The sequence below is a fragment of the Cynoglossus semilaevis genome, chromosome Z (assembly GCF_000523025.1).
Source record: "Cynoglossus semilaevis isolate Cse_v1.0 chromosome Z, Cse_v1.0, whole genome shotgun sequence".
Lineage (NCBI taxonomy): Eukaryota > Metazoa > Chordata > Actinopteri > Pleuronectiformes > Cynoglossidae > Cynoglossus > Cynoglossus semilaevis.
Genome location: NC_024328.1, coordinates 18,518,866 through 18,545,361, shown reverse-complemented (window position 1 = coordinate 18,545,361; position 26,496 = coordinate 18,518,866). Strand labels below are relative to the sequence as shown.

At 39.1% G+C, this 26,496-nt stretch overlaps 1 protein-coding gene across 2 annotated transcripts in view; it reads right to left on the bottom strand.

The window, feature by feature from the left end:
* Positions 1-286: 286 nt before the first annotated feature.
* The window catches only part of slf1 (SMC5-SMC6 complex localization factor 1), a 36,471-nt gene continuing 10,261 nt past the window's right edge, over positions 287-26,496 (bottom strand). The window contains exon 16 of one of the 2 annotated variants that reach the window (XM_008336745.3): positions 287-6,858. In XM_008336745.3, the coding sequence (XP_008334967.1) occupies positions 6,377-6,858 (482 nt within the window). In that variant the 3' untranslated portion in view covers positions 287-6,376. Of the gene's footprint in view, positions 6,859-18,148; positions 22,826-26,496 lie in introns of those variants that run through there. The other variant, XM_025053024.1, reaches the window with a different exon arrangement.

Sequence of the window (26,496 nt, the reverse complement as noted above, 5' to 3'; positions counted from 1 at the left end):
GAAAGGATTGAGCATTAAAAAAAATGAATGGACACATTTGCTTTACTCAATGTTTCTGTTTTACATGTCAAAAAAACCATGACATGTGGTTTTTCCTTCTCCACATCAGCTGGTCACCATGGCAATGAGCTTGTTTTATATATGCTGACTTTTTATTTCTGGCTTTATTTCTGTCTCAACATTTTGAGTGATGTCTTGAAACTAAGGAAAGTTGAACTCCTTGTCATTGTGACACAGCACACCACTGCACAAAACCAAATGTGACCTCTGCTTTTAACCCATCACCAAAGTGAACAGTGGGCAGCTCAGAGCATCTCAGTGGTAACTTGGCAGCTGGCAGCTGGCTTAACCACTAAGCCACCACTGCCCTAAAATGTGTAACCCAGCACAGATTAAAGTTTACAAAGGGTTAAGGTGTTCTTTTTTTCTCTACCTTCTGCCTTTGTCCCGTTTCTCTGCCTTGTCTCTCCAAACCATCATGCCATGCTGAGATGACTCTGTTGTCTCTCCAAGCTGTCCCATGAGCCCTTGCCCTGTTCTCTATTTGTTTGTAAGATCTCTTCCCCGTAGGCCAGAGTTTTCACATCTGCAAAACTTTGTGTGTATTTGTGTGCATCTGTGTAGGCGCCCAAGATCCTAACAGTGTATTTGGGGTTTGTCTGTGCGTGTGCTGTAATCAGTGTGTAATCCTTCCCCTAGGCCACTGTTCCAAACAGCTGGACTCAGAGAGCCTCTGGAGGGTTTCTGTACTATTCAAGCATCCTTTGCTCTTTCCACCTGACCGGGTGGGTTGTGTATGTATGTGTGTGTGAAAGAGACTTCCATGTCTGTTTCTGTGTGTTTTAACAGGTGCAGTACCAAGAGCTGAAACTCGATCCCAGTCCCAGTCCAAATAAAAGGAAGAAAAACAACCCCGGGTAGATAACTGTGTCCACCCACCAACTTCTTTCTCCACTTTCTTCTCTGCTATAACTGGACACCTAGGAGCAGAGGACGGCGGCTCTGGACCAGCTGAGATCAACTGTCTGTTCTTTTGTTACTTCCTCCTTTACTTTTTTCTATCGTCCTTTTTTCTGAGAATTTGTGATGTACAGTAGAGATTTACTTGGTGTGGCTTTTTATGAGCCATAGAGAGAAACTTGTTTAGTTACAATCACCATTATGCTTTTAAAAGATTTAAAAGTAAAGAAGTGATGTTTTTTTGTCTGTAATTGTTATGACAGCTCAGTAAAGTCTTTCTGTTTATTTGCCACCAGTGTTAGGTGATGCGTTTTAACAATTGACACATTAATCCAAAGACGCATTCAGTGTAGCCATGTTTATCAAAGTGCAAGCCTTACAATATCATAGTCAACATTTTACCCATTTTTATCTCAGACTGCAGTGATTTCATTTCTAGTGTAGTGTTTATTGTCCTTTCTGTTTTTCCTCTAAAATGTTTCTTATTCTTTTTAACCCTCTTCATTTTAATGACGTTCCAGTCACTGACAGTAATATGGATTGAACCCACTTTATTTAGCCAGCCAGATGGGCTCCAGGTACATTCCTCTTAAAGACACAGACACTTAAACCAATAACCTAAAGGCTTGACGTATGTTTACAGTATACCATGGCTTTATGAATTATTTATTTCTGCTTGCTGTTTTCAAGGACAATATGTGGCATCTTTTCCTTCAATGTTGTCTGTGTATCGTGTTGCAGAGACACTGTACATACGGAAGTTTGAATTTAAGCCGCCTGCCTGATTGTGAGCGATTGTGAGTCACAGTAGCTTCCTGTAGGAGAAGTCATTAAGGACGTGCTGGAGTCGTCCTCACTGGGCGACAGTCTTCCATTCTTCCAACTTAGATATTAAAACTGCTGCTAGTGCTGCTTTTCTCCTCATCCTCCTCTTCGCTGGGCTCATCCTCCCCTCCTCACTACACTCCCATACCTCTGACTGTGCGGACTGGGTGTGAAAGTGCTGCTGGCAAACAATCAGGAGAGAGCAGTTGTGTAACCAGATTTGGAGTGCAGCTGCTAAAACCCTGTGCATGTCTGACAGTATGTCAGAGACCGAGACACCAAGCTGATATTAAGGCACGATAGAGGTTAGGTGAATGCCAGGATAATTAGGGGTGGGTTCACGCCTGTCACACGAAGACACAGTAGATCATGTGAACCCTACGGAGAGGCGCAAGGAAATGTAGCAGAGTTGTGACATGAACAGAGCAGCAAAAGGCCAAATATTTCAAAATGTTATGCCTGGTAAAATACTGCCAATATTGTGTTTTTAATCAAAATATTGATAGTATTTTGTCAACTGACAATATCTGCAGAAACACAAATATGATATTTTTATATTTATTTTCTTAATAGAAGGGATGGAAAATCCACAGAAACCACAGAGAAAAGAAGACCAACACAATTTTGCCTGTTTTTGAATCGCATCCGTTCAGATGAGCATAGTTTCTGTGATAAGAAAGGGTTTAACAGCTGTAGCTTTTTGTTTCAAAATGTCTTGAATGACTTCTGCAACATACTTCACAAAACAATATTGCTTCAGATAAAACATTTTTTTTACACTTTCATTCTCACTTCCTAACAATAGACTCTACTTATTGTGTCGTAACTAGACTGTGATTAATTCATACATTTTCAAAAGCCCTGGTAGGTTTTTCTAATATAATCAACAAGGCACCAACGTGACTCCTGGTGTGAATCAATCTAATCAAAAACACAACGTTTCTGTCTTCCTGCTCTGTGTATGGTGCTGGGATGCATCTGTTTTCCTTGGACAGCCAAGGCATCACTGACCATTTAAGCATTTCTGCCTGCTGATTCCTCTAGCTTGACATTGAGCGTAAGAGAGGGTGGGGTGGGGCAGATGTTGGACCTATGCTGTCTAGCTATAGAAAGTTATGTAAACTTGTTACAGTACAGGGAGTCCTTGACTTAAGGCAGTGTTCCGTTCCTACAGTGGGATGAAAGTCATCTCACTGTGGGGACAGTGGTCCCTGTACTTTATCTATTTCCCCTTGTTCTCTAATGTAAGAAACAGGTTTTAACTTCTTCGACTTTTATTTTGGTGCCTTTGAGGCTTGTTTTGGTGTCTCTTTGGCAAAGGCAGACTCCTGGCAAGGTTCTAGGTTACTGAGGGTTTAATATCAACAATGTTAACCCACACACACATATGTAGATGTCGTATGTACACATGTAGACATATGTAGACTACCCTGTATAATAAGGTAGTTGCAGTACTTTATCTCTTCGCGTTGCTGTGGTGATATAGATGCCACCTCTCTGTGCCAAGTGTCAGGGCACAGAGTAGAAACTGACTTGATCTATTTGAAATGCTGACCCTCTTTCTTCTCATATCTGTGTCTGTGAGCCTCTGCAGTCCCACACGGAAACATCCATGTAAACCTGGCACAATACACAGATAACTGCACCTACTGTACTTGCTCACAGAAGACAACACATCCCATTTAAGCAGGCACATTTGACTACAGACAAACATGTTCTGTGTGATGCTGTGCCCCAGACTGACTGCCCTCTCCATCTGCCCCATCTCCTGTGCCCACAACTCAACTTTGATCTGTCTCTCTACAGACAGAGGCATCGTCCACATGAGCGTTTGGATAGACTCATTTATGCAATCAAAGATGTGTTGCTTTTCTTAGTGCCAGTGCGTGTTAAGAGTTCCCTCCAGCTGTGGACTGATGTGTAGATTCTGTTGTGATGTTTGTTTGTGTGTGTGTGTTCAAGCATGCAGCAGAAGTGCCAGCTGTTATTGGCTGTGCTGGTGGAATGTGCTGTTAGCGAGATGAGCAGCAAGTCCTTATGTCACAAGACAAGGCTCTGAGGAAACTTAGGCCTGAGATGTCTGTGTTAGAGGTGGTAGTGTGTGTGTGTGTGTGTGTGTGTGTGTGTGTCTGTCTGTCTGTCTGTCTGATGCCATTCCAGATCCATCGTCCCATCATGCTTCTCTCTGGTAGCTCTCTCTGTGGTACCCTGCTTCGTCAGTAGGCAGGGTTGCGACCCTGTCTAAAGGGGACAGTCTCCTGGGCTTCTAGTTGAGCATCTGTTAAAAGACCTCAGCTCAGGCTTCATTGGTGGAGGGTCTCCTCTCATCACACTGATCCAACTCTCTCTCATCTTTGTGTTACCTTTTACCCCTGTCTGTTTGCCTCTGCCTGTCTTTATTACAACCCTCTCAGCTACTACAGTACATCTCTCTCCTGCCATTTTGTGATGCTCATGCCCTGCCTATCATCTTCGTCGTCACCTCTCCTGCTTGTTTCATTCCCTCTTTACCCATCCATCTACATGCTTAAATATCAACTGGCTTGGCTCTGTCACATTGATTTTGTTAGGTTGTTTTGAGGAATCCACTTGAAAGACAATAACTGTTGTTCACCCAAGATCTGATGTGACTGATTACAGCCTCTTCCACAAACACACTCTGTGCTTCCCGAAGGATGGCTTTTGATAATGCCTAAAGAGACAGTCTGAATACCTATGTGTCTCCTACTGTACATAGTTATTTTACAGCAAATTGTTGTGACTATTGTGTGGTATTGCGTCCAAAAAAAACATTGTTTTTCCTTTTTTAAAACCATAAATAATTTGGTTTTGGGTCTGTTTTCAACCAAACCAAAGTGTTTTTATTTTGTACAATGTAGAATAAATATATTATATGAATGAATGTATCAGACTGACTGTTGCAAAGAGTGAAAAAAACACTTTTATTTGCACCAGGTTGAAATTAGACTATTTCTTAAAACAATACTGTACATAGGTAATGATTAATTAATTTATGGTTGTATTTTCTACTGTATGCCTGTCGATTGTCTGGTGATAATATTGTAGTAGATGTGTGCCTGCCATATTTTCTAAGATGTCTCTCTTTTGTCTGCCTGCAATGTTGCCTGCCTGTGACTTTATTATGTGCCCAAATCTGACCAATGACATTTAAGTAAAGGGAATTTACTGCTGTAGCAGAGTTGTGTGAATACTGTTGGTCGGAAGAGGTTAAAAAAATAATAAAGTGTATATTTCTGGTTTGAAAAACTAAATGCATCTAACGCATGTTGCTTATTTTGAAAAGAAAGGTTTAGTTCAGCTTTTTAAGCTGAACTAAACTATCAGTAAAGATTTGATCCTGAGGCTTTAAAGGGATTCAATTTCAATAAGTTTATTATAAATGAAAATATACAAAAATCTGAGGTAGCAACAATCCAGTATGTGTTCTAATAAACATAAACCAAAATATACTCTTTTTGTTTCTAAATATAAACAGAGGAGCAACGCTTTGACATTAATATTTTTGGAGTCAGTTCATTGTGTGCAGAGGTGGGTAGAGTAGCCAAAAATTGTACTCAAGTAAAAGTAGTTATTTCAGAATAATATTACTCAGGTAGAAGTAAAAAGTAGTCATCCAAATAATTACTTGAGTAAGAGTGAAAAAGTACCGTACTTGGTGAAAAACTACTCAAGTAGAGTAACATCTGATATATTTTATCAGCTAGGAAAAAGTAGGAGGAGAGTTTATCCTATCAATAAAATACTAAAATAAAACAAATTAATAAATACCATTAAATAATCTTTATGTAAATTTAAGTAGGCCTACTTGAATAAAAATACAAATCAATGAAATAATAAATAAAAGTGTACATAAAAATAAATATTTACAAAATAATTTAAAAAAAAAAAAAGATTTTCAGTCAAACTTACCACAACATATTTCCGGTTAGACGTTAAGTTTTTTAATGTTGAAATATCTGTTTGTTTTGGGAGACACAAAAGACACTGCATAATGTAACTAAACACCGTACTGTTTGTAAACTAACATGTTTCAGTATGAGTCCAGGTGTGTGCCTCCTCGTCGTTGTCTGCATTACCGACCATTGATTCTACAATTTTTTGCTATCAAAGACGGTGGATACTAACCTGTCCCACGGCTGAGATTGAGTATGGTCACGTGACAAGAATGCGCGGCAAGGGCTACGTTTTACTGGTTAAACACTGTGATGCAGTAGAGCCTTGGGCAGAAGTCTCTCTCTGACAAAATAAAAGTAGAGATACTGGATCATGGACAAATAGTGAACTAGATATTAGCTAAAGCTTTATCCAGTATCTCTGTAACGAGTAATGAGCTCAGTATAGCCTAATGTAGCGGAGTAAGAGTACTGTTTTTTCTTCATGAATCTACTCAAGTAAAAGTAAAAGTATAGTGATTTAAAACTTCTCCTAGAAGTATTTTGAAAACGTTACTCAAGTAAATGTAACGGAGTAAATGTAAGTCGTTACTACCCAACTCTGATTGTGTGACTAAGGAAGCATCAAATGTCAAAGTTACAATGGGATATATGATCAAATAGCCACAGAAACATGATCAGAGATCCAGTGTTTCAGCCTTTAACCTTAGAAGTTTCAGTATTTCCAGTAGGAAGTGTGTGTTCTGTCCCTCAACAACCTGGGACATGTGACTCCAGTACACGCCTGTGCCAAACTCCAACAATGTCTCAACGTCTTCTGCAAGCCTAATGACTCGCTGGTCTGTCCAACCTGAAGTCACTTTTTGGAAGGTGTGTGTCTTTAGGGCCCTGACCAGATTTCCACCCAGGCTGTGGGTCTTGTCCCTGCTTTTCTGGAGGGCTGACAGGCCCATCTCCTGCTGGTAGGAGAAAATTAAGTGGGCCAGCAGAGTGGATCCAGCCTCCAGCAGGGGTAGGTTCACGACCTCGGTGGCTGTGTTACCCAGCGTAGAGTCCCTGACCTGTGCGCTCAGAAAGAGCTCCTCCCGCTGGCTAGCATCAGAGACCAGGTTCAGGGGGGTGCGTCCACATCCATCTATCAGCTGGAGAAGCACTGACCCTAGAGGAGGCAGGTGGACAGGATTAGATAAAACAAACCCTGATGCTCTCTTTTATCCTTTAAGACTCCCAGTTAAAAATGAACAGAAGTCATCTCACTGTGGGGGCAGTGGTCCTTGTGTTTCATCTAGCTCCCCTTTTTCTCTAATATAGGTAATACGTTTTATCTTCTTTCATTCTAAATAATTCTCTTTACCCTTTGGGGTAAACCCTGGCCTATAGTCAGACTTGACCGGTGAATGTAAACAAAGAGATCTTGGTCATGTAGTGTCAACTAGCTCCTGTGCAAACTAGTCGGTTAGTTTTAATGCTGTATGTCAGAATGATGGAACAAGACTTATTATATTTCCTGGAGGTGTAGCAAACATATGACAAGGGTGTCAACATCAAAACCTGTAACTAAAACTGTGACAGGGCCTGTTACGACTAGGTTTACAAGCTCTTGCCTGTTTTTCTGTACTGTTTCACTCCTATTGTATATATACATATGCTTTCTTTTCTTTTATCACAAAATTAGTTCTCTGTTGCATGCAACAATACCGATGACTGACACAGCCAGAGCCATGTGAAACGTCACTGGTCACAACATAACCTACCTTATGTTGACATACCCACTAAAATGCTGTAAGCAAACCCATCACAAATATATGAGGTCAAAAGCAGGACACAGCAACAGAAATAAATAGCCCAGAGACACAGGGTGAGAGTAAGTGTAACAGCTGTTTTTCCAACGGGCCTCCATGCCAACCAGGGGCTTTTAGCTCACTTCAGCAGTAACTTAAGCTGACATCTCGTCTTAACTGTGCAACTAAAGACTTGTTTGTGTAAAAGGGCACCGAGGGTTGGTGAGCTGATGTTTTCAAAGAAAGAAAACCAGCATTTGGGATCAATCTGAAGAAACTGGAAAAGTGTCGATATATCAGGACCACGGAGAGCTACATTTCTATGGACCTGAGCAAGCAGACCTGATTGGTTTGAATTATTTAATATTAACACAATTTACTCAAAAGTAGCAATTGTCATTTTCAGCATTAGGGATAATCTAGAACTTAAAGAGAGTATTTTGTTTTGTCCGGTGTAATTATTTTAATCAAGTGCCAATGTGAGATTGTGTGAGATTTCTGTTAATGAAACATACTGACGTGAGAAAGATGAAGGCTAAAATGATTTAAAAAGATGAAAATATTAAAGAGCTCAGATAGAGATTTGTAACAATAATTGAGGATTAATTTCAGTGTGCTATTCGTTAAAGTGATAAAGCACCGTACGCACGCCAGAATCACAGCTGGTGATGAGAAGTTTGAGGAACATTCACCAACATACAGTGGCTTGCAAAAGCCACAAAGTTATTCATACCCCGTGAACTTTTCCACATTTTGTCATGTTATGACCAAAAACATATAATATAATTATATATAATAAATAAATATGTATTATATTGGAATTTTATGTGAAAGACCAACACAAAATGGCATACAATACATGGATTATACATGATATAAATTTTGACGTAATGACTAAATAGAGACCACCAGTGTGTAATTTAATCTCAGTACAAATACAGCTTTTCTGTGACAGCCTCAGTGGTTTGTTGAGAAAATATTGGGGAGCAAACAGCATCATAAGGTCCAAGGAACACACCAGAGAGGTCAGAGAAAAAGTTGTGGAGAAATCTGAAGCAGGGTTAGGCTATAAAAAGATTTCCCAAGCTTTGAACATCTCACGGAGCACTGTTCATTCCATCATCCGGAAAGGAAAAGATTATGGCACAACTGAAAACTTACCAAGACACGGTCGTGCACCTAAACATACAGGGCAAACAAGGAGAGCACTGATCAGAGATACAGCCAAAAGGCCCATGGTGACTCTGGATGGACTCCAGAGATCCACAGCTCATGTGGAATCTGTCCCATGACACTATTAGTCGTGCACTGCACAAATCTGGCCTTTATGAAAAGGCCAGATTGTTAAAAGAAAACCACAAGAAGTCCCGTTTGCAGTTTGCCAGGGTTAGAGAGACACAGCAAACATGTGGAAGAAGGTGCTCTGGTCAGATGAGACCAAAATTGAACTTTTTGGAATAAATGCAAAACGCTGTGTGTGGCAGAAAACTAACACTGCACATCATCTGAATGCACCATCCCCACTGTTAAACATGGTGGTGGCAGCATCAGCATCAACACTTTGTGTTGGTCTTTCACATAAAATTCCAACAAAAATATATTTATGTTTGTGGTCGTAATGTGACAAGATGTGAAAAAGTTCAAAGGGTATGGATACTTTTGCAAGCCACTGTATAATTTGTAGTCAACTAAACAGAACTTCAGAAGTCCAAATAGAAACACATATGTAAAGAGTACATACCTCTCATGCCTCTGCCTAGGATGTTTGTTTCTTACTGCTGAATGTAAATACACTCCTGGAACTTGGTGTGTAACTTTACAAGAAATTATGAATTCTCCATTTAGTCAAAACCTCCACTTTTATTACATTGAATCAAAACATATTCTTTACCATTTGAAAGACTGACAGACCATCAAAAACATTCATCACCTCATTGACAAGAGTAAAATTCAAATTACGTTACACTACATTCAAAACAGCTCCTGTAACCTTGGCCTTGACCTCTGAACCTCACTGCCTCACTGCAGTTATGGCTGAATGCAGCCCTTTTGTGATCCCTCCACTCTTAAGAAGCCCTCACAGACTTTTACCATCACCCTCTGTCTATTCTTCTGCTTTGTCCACTTAGACTGAAAAAGCCATTTTCCAGTGTCAGACAGGGCTGTGCGCACTTAGCCTACTCGCCTAACACAGGTTTTAGTGTGAGCCCTTTGTTTGCTTTCAGAAAGTCCCATTTCTGTGGCAAACTGCACTTGATGGCACTTGACTGTTCAACCTCAGCAATGCTTCTGCCACTTGTGAGCGAGTTTATGGCTCTGTGGAGGCACGGCATGACACATAGACGTCTGAAATGCCTGCTTGATACCACTGCTGGCACTTGTTTTTGTGTTTGACAGACACTGTGGGAGTTTAGGAGGGACAATCACGTGGAAGTGTATCCTGACATAAACCTTGAAAAATACCATTTTGACAAAGAGACAGCCTAGTTTTAAATGGCACTGCTTTACAAACACCAGACTGCTCTGGGTGTTCCTGTTTGCCACAGCACTAACACTGTGTGCAGCAGTTATGAGATAATCGGTGAAAGCTCACGTAGCTGTTAGCAAGGGAAGGTCAGCCCTCGTCTACCATCTAGTGCTTCAAGCCTGAGTGGCAAAAACTCAATCTGCATAAATTGTGGCATTAATCTACATAAAGTTTTACATAAGCGGCAAAATTTAAAATGCAGGGGTCACATGTTGAGGGCAGCAGTCAAGGACAAAAGAGGCCAGGTTTGATCAAAGTGGGCAAAAGAGAAAGAACAGGGAGGATGGAGGCTTGTGTTTGTGTATAGTTGTTCACAGTAGTTCAACATCACAAGGTTTCTGCCCAAGCTATTCTCACCAATATGTTCCTCTAGCACAGGGGTGTCAAACTCATTTTCACCAAGGGCCACATCAGCAATACAGTTCCCCTTAAAGGGCCAGTTGTATCTGGAAGACTGTATAGATCAGGGGTCCCCAACCCCCGGTCCACGGACCAGTACCAGTCCATAGATCCTTTGGTACTAGGCCGCAGTGGTACACAATGAAGATGTGTACTTCATTTTTACTAATTAAATTAAAAATTAGGTTAAGAAACTTTTAAGGTTTTTAAGCTCCCACAGCCACACAAAACGGTTTGGCGGGCTACATTTGGCCCCCGGGCCTTGAGTTTAACACATATGCTTTAGCATGTTAGGCTTGCTGTTAACTACCCCCTCCCTCCACCCCCCAGAAACTAAAACAAAACTATATTTAGTTTACAATTACAAAGACACATGAAGTTATTTTTCTTTATCCTACATCCTCCTTTGTACAAAGGAGGCTTAATGAGAACCAACCTTGAATTAAACTCTTTAAGGTGTCAAACCAAATATGATCAAACATTCTTGAAAATTTAGCGTAACAATGTGGGGTTTCTTTTGTTGTAAATAAAGTTAATAATTAGCAATAGAGGCAGGTTATTCAGTAACACAGCTGGATATTAAGGATGCTTATGAAAGAGAAGTGACCAAATGCTCTACTTTTCATAGCAGGGAGCTTTTTGTATTATTAAATATTTATTATAGAAAATAATTTAGTTTTCACTATGTAGAATAAATAATACCATGATATTAACAGAGTAAAAAAAAGCCCTGTATAAATCCTAAAATTGCTTGTGAAGTCCAGTGAAAATGGCTGCTTTGTTGTACTTTTATAATATGTATCAACTTTTCTGGAGATGTGTGTGTGTATCCACTAGGAAAAGTGCCTGTGTGAAAACCGGACTCTGAAACACTCATTTCAGCAGAAATCTGCTCCAGTGCTTTCAATCTTACCCACTCGCCACTTTTTTCAGCTGCTGCGCTTTTCTCTCACACACAGTACAGGATGCAAGTCATCAGCTCCAGAGAAAAATAGAGTGGAACAGTTTCCCAGCATTTCCCATCGTCAGTGTGTCAACCTAGCTGACAGACAGACAGGCCTCAGCCCAAGACAGGGATGATGTTGGTGTGTGTGGAGGAGACTAGTGGAGCAGTCTGGATGGTTTAGCCAACATTGGTATGTTATTCACTCAGAAATAGTACAGTACTGAAGCTTTACTGAACAAATCTATGTTAAATTGAAAATTTGGGTTTTTTAACAAGAATGGTTACTGAGGTATTTGCTGGGTGTTCAGATACAGTATTTTGTACTGTACACAGTGGAGATTAAAAAAATAAAATAATTACCTGAGGGCACTGGCTAATTACAACTATATATATGGGGTATATATATATATATATATATATATATATATATATATATATATATAAAAGTATACATACACATACAAACATACTTATATATATACACACACACACACACGCCATATTTTCCAGACTATAAGGCGCACTTAAACATCTTTAATTTTCTCAAAAATCAACAGTGCACCTTACGTATTACTTCTGGTTGTTCTTACTGACCTCAAACCGATTTTGTAAAGCCAAATCACACAGCGCATCAAACATGATGTCACACAACTGAAGCACACTGGGAGCCAACAATGACGTTTAACTCTGTTTTCACAATAATAATTTCACAAATACGTGCAACGTCGCGTCGAGCCTCCAAACAGCCGACGATTCTGCGTTGTGTTTTTGTATTGTCGATGCATGTTGCGATGCAGGACGACTTGGTCAAGAACTCATTTTATTTCTCCTTTTTATCGATACAGTAAAAACACACTCTCTTTCTGCAAAACAACATCCGCACTTCCGCACGGAACAGCGTCAAAACAACAACACGGTGACCAACCAGAACAAAAATAGTGACAACCGCCTGACTCTGGAGGAGCGACCAACAACAACAGCGTCCTCCAGTGTCCAACTTAGGTCACCATTTTCCACAAATCTCCGTTCCTATTGACCCATGCGCGCCCATCTCACCGATATTGTCAAAACCCAAGTGAAGCAAACTAATTCCGGGTGGATTGACCAAATAATTCCAACCGCTAATTTATTGTTTAAAGTTAAATTGCGAGCTGCGTGGGAGCACTGGATGACAGAAGGCGAACACAAATTCAAGACAGGGAGGCAACGCTGCCGAGTAACGCCACTGTCTGCCAATGGATCGTGGATGTCTGCGCTAAGGTATCAGTCTGAAATGTTTCAGACTGATCCGAAGGCCGGAATCATCACTGAACAACTAATTAACAGCAACGAGACTGACTCAGATAATGACAAGAGGGATCCGGACATTTTGATTGTTCTGCTTAATTGTTTCGCTGACTTTTTAGTTTCGCTTAATGCACCTTATAACCCGGTGCGCCTTATGTACCCGTTAATTGATATTGCGTCTTATAATACAATGCGCCTTATGATCCGAAAAATACGGTGTAAATATGCTCACATACACACAGTAATATGTGTGTATGTGTATACACACAGTAATATGTGTGTATGTGTATACATGAATGAGAAAATGTTCTGCTAAACTATATAAACTAACACACCTTTGGAGTGACAGCACAGGGAGAAAATTCCCATACTGTGCAAAAAGCCACAGCCTGACCCAGACACACAAATGGACTTTGAGACAGACAGATACGACACACACACATGCATATACACACAGAGCGCAAAGCCCTTTGGCCTTTAGAGGGCAGGCGAAGACAAGAAATATAAAAGCAAAAGTGGAGGAAGGGAAAATTGGTGCAAAGAATGGGAGGGAATGAGAGAGGGAAAGAAAGAGGCAATGCTCCCTCCCCCATGTCTCTCTGACTCCCTCTTTGGTCTGAGGCTGGGACTGAGGCAGACTTGCAGTGAACCACTCTCTCTCTCTTTCTCTCTCTCTCTCCTTTTCCCTTGACTGACTGAAAACTAGAGGCAGGTTGTGTATATGTGAACTGAAGCCAGGGGCACAGCATCGCATATCCACAGGTAGAAGATCGCTAGGGACTTTAAACCACAGCAAAAAGACAACAAGGCCAATGTAGTGAAGTAGTAAAGCAGCAGCAGGCAGGAATATGAAAAAGACACCAGTCAGTCTATCTCTGCTTTAGCACCAAGGTCTGTACACTCAGTCACTTTAAATAAACTGATTTAGTACACACTAAGGTCCTGAATATTATTCTGTGTTGTGCTTAATTTTTCATTTAAGCCTAAATTATCCCAAGTGATTCAAGCCAAAATCTGTCTTTGTTTCATGAATCTCAGGTGAGACATCTGTACAGGCTGGGGCTTTTTGGGGGAGGGACAGGGCAGGACAGAAAGGCATGGGCACCAGCTGTGAGTGTATTGTGTAAATCACTGCCACATTTACACTAAGTGAGAAGGCAATATACAACATTTTTATGATATATATTTTTATGATAGATATGTTTATGAAATATGATAGTTAATTTTCACTATTCAAATAACAGTTTTTTGAGTTAAGGTGCTTTTACACACAACTTCAAAGTCAAGCATTCAAAATGAGCTAGCAAGGCAGTGTGTGACGTTTTGAGTGTACTGTCCTTGTACAACCCAACTGTTTTGAAGTTCAGATACACAGTTGAAGAGAACAGTAACACTATGTTGCTTCAGGAGGCTGAAAATTTAGAGCAACTTTAAAAAATAAGTAATTGAAGGCAGTATCTTTCGACCACTGAGAATACCAGGTGATTAGATGTATGAGCCATGTTTTTGTTTGGAAAATCCACCCATTTTATCCATTCACAGACGTTACAAAAAAAGCTCATAGGGTAGATTTATTTGCGGCAGGAGGAAAGTGAAGTCAAAAAACTAGTAGTAGAACTAGTTGAACTTTGATGAAGAACATCATCAAGGTAATTTTTACATTTCTGACTTTCTACTTAATAGTGTGACATTCTCTGTGCTTAGATATTCATAATGACTTGCAATCCTCATATTTAAACACAATGCAAGATGTTTATAAATATAGATGCCAAAATCTAGTTCTTCAGAAACCAAATCGTAACAAGATAAAGTAATATAGTTGATAACCTGACAATTATCAAAGACATTTTGAGCCGAAAAAAGGACTTTCTCATGATGCCACTAATAATAACACAGACCTATTTGGCTGCTAAAACAGTTTAGAAGTTATGCTGAACAACAGAGCACACAAGTAGAAGAACAAAATCAATACATGAACTCAGAAGAATGGGTTTAAAACTTGCAATAAAACCTGTGTGGTGGTGGAGTTCACTGTGAGCACAGTTCTCCGAGGCACAGTAACGTAACACAAAAGGAATTTACTGTGTTTGATTTTTATGGCAAAAAACTAGTGCATGAGCTGCTACTTCTCACCACAGCCACATGGGACAAAGGTGAGAGACAGTCATGTGCCTTTTGACACACAGGATGTAGGAGTCACTGGGAAAATGTCCAACATTCCTAATTTTAGGTTTTCTTGGGTAACACTGTTCTTTGAGATTAGCACTTATTATCGATATTTGAAGTTATATACTTGGACACCAAAAAGGGCAATTTTAATAGTCAGTTTTATTTTCTTCTCATTAACAGAAGAATATTTCAAGTCACAAAGGAAAAAAAAATCCATGTTAAAGAGTTTTGGATAATAAATAAATGTAATTTAAAAAATAAAAATAACCTTAAAAAATTAAGATATTAATTATTTATTTGCATAGTAAACAAAGTTGCCTGAACAAAAAGTGAGCACAGCTTTTACACTAATAGTGCTCAATTGAAACAGTCTTCCACTTTCCACTGAATCAAATGTCACCGAGTAGCACTTTTCCCACGTTTCAATTAACAAATATAAATACACAATGTTGGTAGTCTCAACAAAAAAGTGACTTAGTTAGTTGTCAGTTCCTTATCTTGCTTAATATTTATATATAAAACAATACATTTCCAAACTGTTGACATTCCCAAGGTCTTCCTTAGGACAGTGACATCCAGAAGTCCAAGCAAACACATAACAATGGCTGGCTGTTATGATCGTGGTCAAAAGTTCTTACTGAGTATTAGGTCACTGGTACGGTTTTGATTATATGTTTGTGTTGGGCCTGATTCCGGTACTAGTACAATATATGTGTTGCTGCATCCCTAGCTAATATTATAAAAACAATCAGGAAATAAGGATAATTAAAAATCAAAAGCTTCACTTGAGCATAACCTAAGCTTTGACTAAACAAAATCCAACCTTATTGACATGCTTTTATTTCACATCCTTTTGTAACCTCTCACAATCTGGGAAAAGCCAGATGTCTAAAAAAATTATGTTCCCATGGTTCCTTATTAAAATATCTAATTGGACCAAGATGAAGAAAGGTTTATAAAACATTTTTGGCGATATTGTCCATAATTATTGGGAAAGAATACCCTACTAACACTGTAACAGTACATTCAGGTGATATTCTTTAACAAGTTACTGCTACCACATTGATGACCTAGTCATACTTGATTTAATACTTCTTTATGTGCAGTCAAAGGAACACTTCAGAGTCACTTTATGTTAAGAAATGTTAAGAGTTAAGAGAAATGAAAAGCTTTGTTCGCAATGTTGCAGGAGGCCACGCTGCCGTTTGCTATCTTTGTTTTCTTTACTGCACTCATTTGGAAGTGAGCTAAAGGAGGACCGTGTGACAAAAACAATTACAACACTTGAAAGTACAAAGTACAACACTTGACATGTGCCGCAGGCATTGGCTTCTTCACTGAAACAATGCTTTGCAGGAGACGCATTCATGCTGTTGAATTTCTCCCTTTGTTCATGGCGTGACCCACTCCACTAAAGTTCAAACCCCACACAGTGCTGCTGACCTTCATCACTCACTGTTGACTTCTTTTTAATTGGGGGAAAAATGTTCCTATTTCTTGAATTAGCCATAAACATTTGTTTCGATGTGCTGTTTAAATCCTTCCATATCATTATACATAGTGTAACAGGTGGGGTTGCTGTCATTTTACGCTACACACCTTCTGAACGTTTCTGTTGGATTGCTGTGCTGATGCAGAAAAAGAGACTGATTGTCACAGCCAAGCAAACAAAATCATCTGTGACCTTTAGCCATTCTGTTTTACTGTTTTCCTTTTCAATTAGCACGAGGCCAGTAACAGAAACCAACTTAATCTTGAATCTGCCTCTATGTGTCCATAGAGAGAGTATATGAGATTAAACAGTGGCTGGAAATTACATATGAGAAAAATAAGTTTAAATAAGTGAATACCTGCGAGTTGTGTACTTCACAAAAGTGTAAATCAAGTGAGGAAAATATGAAAGAAACCTTTAGTCACAAAGGATATCATTTCTTTGATTCTCTCTGGACATTTTCTGTACAAAACACACACAAACACTCTGATTCTTTTACTAGAGCATTATTAAAAAAACTCACAAGAAGAGGCTGGGGTGTAAAACCTAAAGGTGAAGCAGGATAAAAGGAGGAAACATCAATTATAGGTCTAGGAAAAATAGCCTTTAAATGAAATCTGGCTGTAAAATTTCACTCGTGCTTGTGTACAACTTACTTTGTAAAACGTGTGCCATGTAAGTCCAGAGAAAATAGAAAGGTGAATCGATTTGATTTATGACACCAATAAATACAATTACTATTAAACAATTATGAACTTAGTATTCAATATATGAATCAATAGAAATGTTCAATATTAAGTGTACTTCAAATCCACTATTATTTTTATCAGGACAAACAACACAGTATATTGTATACTACAGTGACATAAAAGACAATGATGCATGTTTTGTTTCTATTAAAAATTTTAGATAAGATCAATCTAGTTCAAAAATAGTTTATAGTTTAGATAGAAAACATTATGACATCTATTCCAAAAAGTGCCCTAAATGAAATTCTTATTTAATAGTTTTGAACAATAGCCAAAGAAAGAGCAGATCACATCCAGCTGTGATAATATGTAACAATGCAACACGCCCAATATGCTTAAACAAGAACGTAAGAAAGTATGTGTGCAAAAAAAAACAAACAAAAAAAAAACCAAAAACAAATCTTTAACAATCACTGCAACTAACTTTGTAGGGTTTGTGTTGAACCTCTACCACGGCTCGCTGTTAAGAAGCAACTTTGGCCGACTGCTTTTCAAACTCTGTGTAAAAATGAGAAATGTGACAACGTGCGTTGGTTTATTTATATATATATGTATGTATGTATGTATGTATGTATGTATGTATGTATGTACTGTCTGTGGTGGACTTCACCTTTTTATTTACTCCATAAAATGCTGCCACGTATCGGCTTTAAAGACATGGGATGCCATGTGAATATTTTTGTTGTAGTTCTAGTTCAGCCATGTTTACCAAACCTCTTAAGTGTTACTATGAGGACATCCACTGTGTTAAATTAGACTATTGGTTAAGGAATCCATGATCAATTGTTTTTTTAACTAATGGATTACAGATTTTTCTGAATCGATTCATAATGGGAAAAAAATGTCTATTTCTCCCAACACTATTTAATAATTACGCTAATTATGTGCTAATATCACCTGACCAAGAGATGTGTGGTTGATTATAACCTAAAGGTGCCCCAGTGCTTATATAATAGAATTTGTATTTGTATCGCTCTTAGTGAAAAAGGAAAGTGAACTCCTTGTCATTGTGACACAGCACACCACTGCACACAATGAAATGTGACCTCTGCTTTTAACCCATCACCAAAGTGAACAGTGGGCAGCTTTAAGGACCCAGGGAGCAGTGTGTGGGGACGGTGCCATGCTCAGAGCACCTCAGTGGTAACTTGGCAGCAGGTGGACTCGAACCTTCCGGACCCAAGTCTGCTTCCTTAACCACTAAGCCACCACTGCAAAACACTGCACAACTGCAGCAAATATACTCAACCATAAAAGAGCTGTTTTCTTCATACTCACAATTTAAAAAGGATTGGATTGTAAACGACCACAGTACTGAAAATTCATCACCATCACATGTATACCATAGTTTTCATCAACCATCTAAGGATGCTGTGAGTTCCCAGGTCTGCCGTGTGGGTGGTTATGAGTCTAGCAAGCACTGGATGTGCTTACCAACATGGTGGGCTGCATTGAGAAGACGCCATCAGTGATTACAGTCACAGGGCAGAGTGGTGACAGCTTAAAGGAGTTTTCCTTTCTTTCTCCACCTCCTTTTGCTGACTGACACGCCTCCACTGTGTGAGTGTCTGTGTGCCAAATCTGAACTAAATAGTAAAAAAGCTCCTGGTCATTATCTATTCTAATCAGGTCTAGCTGGCCCCCCTGACCAACCCGCAAAAAGCTAGCAATCAAACCAGCTGAGGAAAGGGCATCAGGAGCAAGAAATACCTGATTGAAGCTAGCACACAAGTGTTCTGTTCATATATTTTACAAGACAAAAAACACATGCACTTATACACAGGGTCATGTGGAATGGCCTTGGGCAGTGGGAGCAGGAGGGGAGAAGAGCAGAGTCAGCCTTGCCCTTAGCCATGGCATGGTTTTCTTGCCAGCTCTATAAGCCTGGAGGAACTGAGGTAGAGGGGGTTGGAGGTGGTATCCATCCACCCACCCCCTATAACCTACCCTGAACACACACGCTCTCATACACAAAAGCCTCCATGCAGACAGGCATACAAAGGGGTGAGATCACTCCAAAATAAAAGCTTTGTTGGTGTGCCAGTGTCAGAAATGCCCTCTCTGGCCTTGGCAACGATGTTGAGCCAGTCTGTTGCAAACAACTAGGACATCAGGGTGAAGGCCCAGAATGAAGAGAATAGTTTAAGGAAAATGTAGCCGGCACGTACAAAAATGAAACACAAGAATGTGGTAAATTAGTGAGAAAGGAATACAAATATTTTAAAAATAATAGCCCACCAGCCTGTTTTTCTATCATGGGACAATGCTGAAAATCTCATGGCCAAAACATTTGGAAACATCTGATACATTGTGGTGAGACAGGGATTTTTTGCTTATGGCAGTATTTTTAAGTTTTACAGCAAAAGGCAAGAACTACACAACAAAAACAGAGTTTTCTATCACTCCGTAAAAGCCTGATCATAGACAAGAAAAGCAACTGTTTCAGTGTCATAGATGAAAACCATGGGAAAGACCAAGAAAAACATTATAACCAGACTAGTCAAAATGACTGTAGTCTTTGGACAGACCTTATCAAGGTGGAGAACATAAAAGAAAATAGTCAAGACCAGAGAAGAGAGTGGAGCGGAAAGTAAAAATTCATATGATTTTCCAGCCTGTAGGTGCTTCGATATGAGTGAATTTTCATTTCTATTGCTCTGTTCAGACGACACCTGCACTAGACAACAGGTCACGGGTCTGAGCACCCATTCAATGTTTTCTAATTTTACTGATACAGATATGTGCCTCTTCTGCTGACCTCTTTTAATTTACTTCACCTTATGTGATTCAGGAGTAGAGAGAAAAAAGAAAAAGAGAAGCACACTTGTTTCCTCTCTGGACTAAACAATCCCAGTCTAATTTATTTTTTGAGGACAGAATATCTACATGTGTTAATGGGAAAGTCGAATCAAATTAACTAACTATAATTAGGCAAACTGAGAAGTGAGTGGAGGCAGAGGTATGTTACATGGGAGATTTGTTCAACACTGGCAAATGGCAACCTCTACCCGAATCTCCAACCCTCGTCAAAAATACACACACATTCATTTCCCGTGACACCTGCTGCCATACACCTACCTAAGCCATCCTCCCTCTGAGCAACGACACCCGTCATGCTCACTTCAACCCCCTGAGCTTAGAGCGCATGTGGCGCGCAAACATGCCGCCTTAGAACTAGTTGTGTTGTGACAGATTTGGTTGGGAGTTTACGCAAGAGGTGGCTCCTGACTGCTCCAATCTCATCAAAACAACGTTAACATACATTTTATGAGATTATGCTGTAATCTGTTTGGACAGACTCCACAGTGCAGGGCTGTGTAAGGATTAAGAAGACAAGCGTTAGGGGGGTTGGGCACATAAAGAGATGGTGTAGGTGATTTCGATTAAACACAGTAAATAAGAAACAACTGCTAGAGCCTTCAGGGCAGAACTATTCTGTTTAAGGCAAACTTCTAGTGTAGATGTATGTTTCTGAAATAATGGGTCATGAACCACTATTTAGAGTGTGTTGCATATATGCGCATGTTTATTTAATGACATCACCATTAATTATGTATATCCTGATGGTGTAATTTCTGAAACAGCTACAATAACAACATGGTTCAACAAGGTCATCTCTGTTGCAGTTAATTTCAATAACAAGTGCTTTTGGTGCATGTCCTCACCAATGACGTGCGGTCAGGGGAGGCAGTGCCTCCCACCTCATGATAAAAAAAGTACATCAAATAAATATTAATATTTTCCACTGATCTATGTTAAATATGCATTTTCAGTATGACTCTACACGTTTTTGACATTATATTAAGTAAAATCGCCAAATTTGAATATTCCGCAATCAAATACAGGGGATAAATCCCAAGTGAGGCAGCGGTCAGCTGTGCCTTATATATGACTGTGTGGTCCAATACAAACTGAGTCACATGGCACTTGCTTGTTTCTGTTCCTCAGCCAATGAAGTGCAGAGAAAAGTCACCCGGGTGGCAAACAGTACTGTGCCTCACCTCAAGGGGTTGGAGAGGTGCTCTCCAGCTGGCATCAACATGCAATTAAAAGCCGGCGCCAAGCCAGAGCCAGTAGGTCAAAAACAACGTTTTCTATGCTCTGCCTAATCCGACTCACTATGGATTATATTTCCAGACGGAAACATTTGTCAAACACGGTCTCGACTAACGTCTGGACTGACTCTGTGACCTGAACAATTTGCAAAGAAGCCTCAGCAGACATGAAAGATCAGCGACACACATTCAAAGCCAGATTTCTTTTAAAACTTTTGGAAATTCACGGATCAATTAGGCATTGGATGAGCAACGAAGACTAGACATCACCATCCACAATGCTAAGGTGAGGGAAAATCGAGAGATACAACCATTGACTTCATCTATACAATATAAAGGTAAGGCTAAAATAGGTTTTAAGTTTTTGTTTTTAAAAATAAGATGGGAGTAAGTACAAAAAAGTCAATTTATATTTGATATTGATTCGGTTTGATTTTGGCCTAAAAAAGAATTAATAAATTGATAGACAAACTTTGATTAAATCACCAGAATTTAAAGTTCGAAAAATAACTAAAGGTCAAAATTTAATTTGTGCTGCACTCATTCAGTTCTTACAATTGTAAATCTGACTCCACAGGAGTCAGTGCCTCACCAGCCATGAACCTCACCGGACGTCACTGGTAAAAAGACCTTTGTCAAACAAGGTAATTGTCTATCCTAGTCACCAACAATTAAGCTAACAAAGCTAGCTAGAGCAAAGTTAACAAACAGCTACATTTGTTTTATCTAATGTTTTTTACAGCATAATTTAAAGTGAAAATGAGTTGTCCTATTTGATGCACTGAACTTGACGAAGCCATGATTCAATTGTTTGAGTTGCACAGTGGAAAGCTTAATCCCAAATGCCAAAAACATATCACTGACTGCTTTTACATTATAAACTGAATTATGTGACAAGTCAACGTCACTGTAAAAGCCTGATCATCAACAGGTCCGTGATTCAGCCAGGAGGCTAGTTAAGCTAGTTAAGCCTTGCTAGTAAGGTCAAAAGTAGAATTCATTCTGTCAGTAAACTCATTTGTTGGCTACATTAAATTGAAAGCGTGTCTTGGCTGTACAGTAGCAGTGACACAAAGCTAACTGCCACAGTAAATCATTAGCTAAATTGCTAATTCCACAGATTAACTCTCTTGGCAGCCAAGTGGACGGACAAGTTAAAGGTGTTTTATTTTAACATTATATGATTCCATCAGTGTGATGGAGGCCATTTGGTTTAATGAATGGTTTCAAGCAAGATGGATTACACCAAGTCTTGTAAAAACAGTGTATCTAATTAGGAAATATATACATGCAACACAGTCATAGTGAAAAACATTTTAATTGAAGCCGGAAAAGTGATGGCACACAAAATAAAGGACTTAAGGTACATACAAATTTGGTTGATACTTAATCATATCATTGCTGTAGGTGAAAAAAGTATAAATATAAATGAATATATACACACAGTATCTATTAAATGTATACATCCCGATACACTCTGTACATTTTTGTTTAAGTTGAACCTCATAGATGCTGCACATTCACTCCTGTATTTTCTCAGCCAGAGTTTGCCACTACTGTTAATTGCTGCTTAAAATCCATGGGCAAACTATGAGTTGACAGCAAGACACTTATTACTGCAAAAACAAAAACACTTACCCTTGATGCTGATATCCATGCCAGGAAGCGCTAGTATCTGAAACACTTGCACCTCATGCAAGCTCTGTGGAGGAGGGTCTCTCCTTCATCCAAGACACGCACACGGACAAAAACCCCCATAAGAAGGAAGAGGTGAAAAAAAAGGAAGGAAGAATCCAAAATTAGGGTGTGTCTGATGTCTAGCCCCCCTTATGGTGTAAACGCAGATAAAATACCAAAGAATTGTCCCATAACACCAAAAAATAAAATGACCTAAAAAGTGCAAGCCACCAATGAGTTTGCGATTTAAGAGATCAGTAAGTATGGGTGGAGAAAATAAGGGAAGAAAATAAGGGGAGAAAATTTGAAATTAATTAATTATTATTGTGGCCTTGACTTATTGTCACTGACCTAAGGAAAGTGATGGTGAGAAAGTAGCACTGCTTAATGGGACAATATTGTTACTAGGGAAAAGTTATGGTAGACAGCCCAAGCACAAAGACCTGAAAAAGGATTCTTCACAGATCCAGAGTTCAAAAGCTCCACTGGACAGTGCCAGCTGCACCACGTGATGTTAAATCAGCAATCTAACAACAGACACTTAAAATACACCTCAAAGATACTTCTAACGCTATAACATGTTTACCAAATTCTTGCACATGTTTGGTTACAATATTGAATCAGTAATATATAACTAAGCCTCAGCCCCCTCTCTTCATGTATGGCTGAACTTCAGAGGAACATTAAAGGCCAAACATGAGCAGCTCTGTGCTGGACCAGTATAATACAGGACGGCAAAGCATTTAACAAATGCTTTACTAGTTCTCCCCAAGACACCACGCCTGTACAGGGGCTCCACTTCAGCCCAACAGAGCAAACACTGGGGCAAAATGAAAAGGTGAAGGAGGAGGTGAGGTAGGGTGATGGGGAGACAAGAAGGAAAAGGCGGTGGAGAGGATAATTAACATGTTTCCTGCATTTCAAAGCAGATAGTGGAAATTCTTTTTTTTTTTTAAAGCTGGGCCTTTTCCCTCCCAATAATTCCTTTCTTCTGGGAGAAGAAAGGATGCAGAAGATGCATTAAATGCCACCCCTCTGTGGTTGAGAGGTATAACACTTAAAATATGGAAATGCAGGAAAGGGTTTATCAAAAGGAAATAATTTGTTTACGATTGAAGATCACTGCAAACCTAACAAATTGTAGAGTAATGTGTGTTTAATGTTAGTTCATCTAAGTTATAAAATACTTATTCCAAGTATTGTAATATAGTAAAGAGCACTAATATTTATGTTGAGATATAAGGCATATAAAAGGTGTACTATCTCCAAATTATCTAACTAAATATAACCGCATCACAACACTGTCATATCCTGTAGTTTAAAGTAAAGAACAAAATAATTCAGAAAAGTTTCCATTCTTAAACAGTCAATACAATCTAAAATCTGTGGTGTGATAATAAACTTAAATTAAGAATCAGCTGAGATATGGTGCACTTTGTAAAGTTTTTAATTTGGATCAATACTGGTCCAAATTTCAGAACCAAACATTATAAAAACAACTATAACCCATCCAATCCAATAACTTAGCCCAAATGCCCAACTTAATTTTGAGAGACATGCCACTCTTGCCTCAGCGACTGCTGCATACATGCTGGAGGAAAAGAAAAAAGTATCGGATAGGCATCGGAAGATACTAAGTTGCAGTATTGGTACTAAACGTGAAAAAGTCGTATTGAGCGATCCCTAGTTTATACACCTGTCAGCATTTATACTTCAGAGGTAAATTATGGAAGGATTGAAGGTTTAAGGAAAAAACGTTATGTATCAAAGGCCAAGGGTGAGAACTGCTGCCTAATGTGCTTGACCCTCAAGACCGCTGAGAGATATTGCTGTCAACAGACTGTAGCTTTTTGCTAAGTTTAGAAATTATTATTCAGCACAACTGCATCATGCAAACAGAAAGGCTGAAAAGTCTTATGGAAGTGAAGTTTTTATAATTGACTCAAAAAAGCTACAACAAATCTAAACACTTGATGCATGCCTTGTAATCCATTGTTGAAAATTCATAATTCATTTAAATACAGTGTGTTGAAGTTAGCAGTTGCAATAACCAAAAGCAGACGCCTGTACTTGTACAGTGTAACCAACAACAAGGCCAATCAATAAAGGCGAGCAACATTTTCAATTGAGAAAACATTTACACCCAAACAGAGGGTGGCGCACAAACCCAAACTACAGTCTCTAATGAGTAAGTTGTAGTGTGTGCCACAGCAGTGTTATACATGCGCTGCTCTGCTATTACTGGGCTCTAAAATGCTGTGATTTAACAACCATTCCACTGCACCCCATGTGTACACATCCTCACAAATGACAGGACCAATCCACGCACTGTTAAATCACTTTAATGGCTCCAATTTGGACACAACGCCTCTATTATAGAGGTAATTGCATGCTCAGCATTTACAAGCACGGAAAGGATAAATCCGCCTGTCCTTTTCTATAAATCCACCGTTTCACACTTTAATAGAAACGTGAAATGTATGTGTTGCTCTTTATATCTTTTAATCTGCTTACTAAAGTGTTGCTCGGCTTGCCAATCCCTGGACCAAAAAAAGCTATAACAATGCTATTTGTCTGGAATGTGTTAGAAGGTACTTAGAGGGTATATTTAAAACTTGAAGACTACTGTTGTTCATGGCTCACAGAGCAATGGCTCAGTGTAAATTCCCCCAGTTCAGGATTACTGCAGCTTTCACTGTACTTCCAAAGAATTAAATGGGCTTCTACAGCAGTGGGTGACCATCACTGAGAGATTTCACTGTTGGAAGATTTTTATGCAAGATATTCCCTGCTAAATACTCAAGTAAAACAAAAAGGCTGAAACAGAGGTCTCTGATGGTTTACATTTTGGCAGCAGGAAGTAATGAGATACAAATTCACATTTATCTTTAATCAAATTGAGTGCAAGTTGTAGAGAAACAGCAATTGTTTGAATCAAAAGTCCACAACAGTGACTACAACTAATTAGATCAGCAACCTGTCTTTGTCTTTGTCCATGACTTCTGAGTGAATTGGCTTCAGTCCATCCACAACTAGTATATAAATATAGTTGCTACTTTTAATGTTGTAATGTTGTAATACTATAGTATTTAATCACCTTCTTTTTTACCATGTCTGGCACGTCAGCTTACAAGCTGAAGCTAAAAAGTCATTGGAGAAGTTCTTGCTAATGATAAGCCCAATCCAACACTTTCATCAACTAGCCCATGTCCGGCCAAACCAAGCTCTTCATTTTAAAGACGTAGAGAGAACTTGTTGTTTGTGGGAAATGTTTCAAAATGACATGTAACAAAAATCAAATTTAGATTATGTTTAGTTTAAATAACTATGATTATTACTATATTCTTTGTAAATGCAGTCAATTGAAGGAAATCAGAATCGGCAAAAATCGTTATTGTCAAGTCACACTTGCTAAAAATTGGAAACTGGAATCGTCATCTCAAGTTGTACTGAGTATGATTTAGTGACCTACTGCTGTTTTTTTTGTATATGCCATATTGAACCTTAATATCTCGACACCAAACCTGAAGGAACAAAAGAACAATGCCAATGACTGTTATTTTAATTTTCTCTCAGTACACTTCACAGAAGAAAAGGCAGCAGGTTTTGAACATTTTCCAGTTCTTGCTGGGGAAAAGTTGATTTATGCAGGTTAGGTTTACAAGAACAATCGACCTGGGCTTTGATGAATTCTGCAGCATGAACCATGACTTTA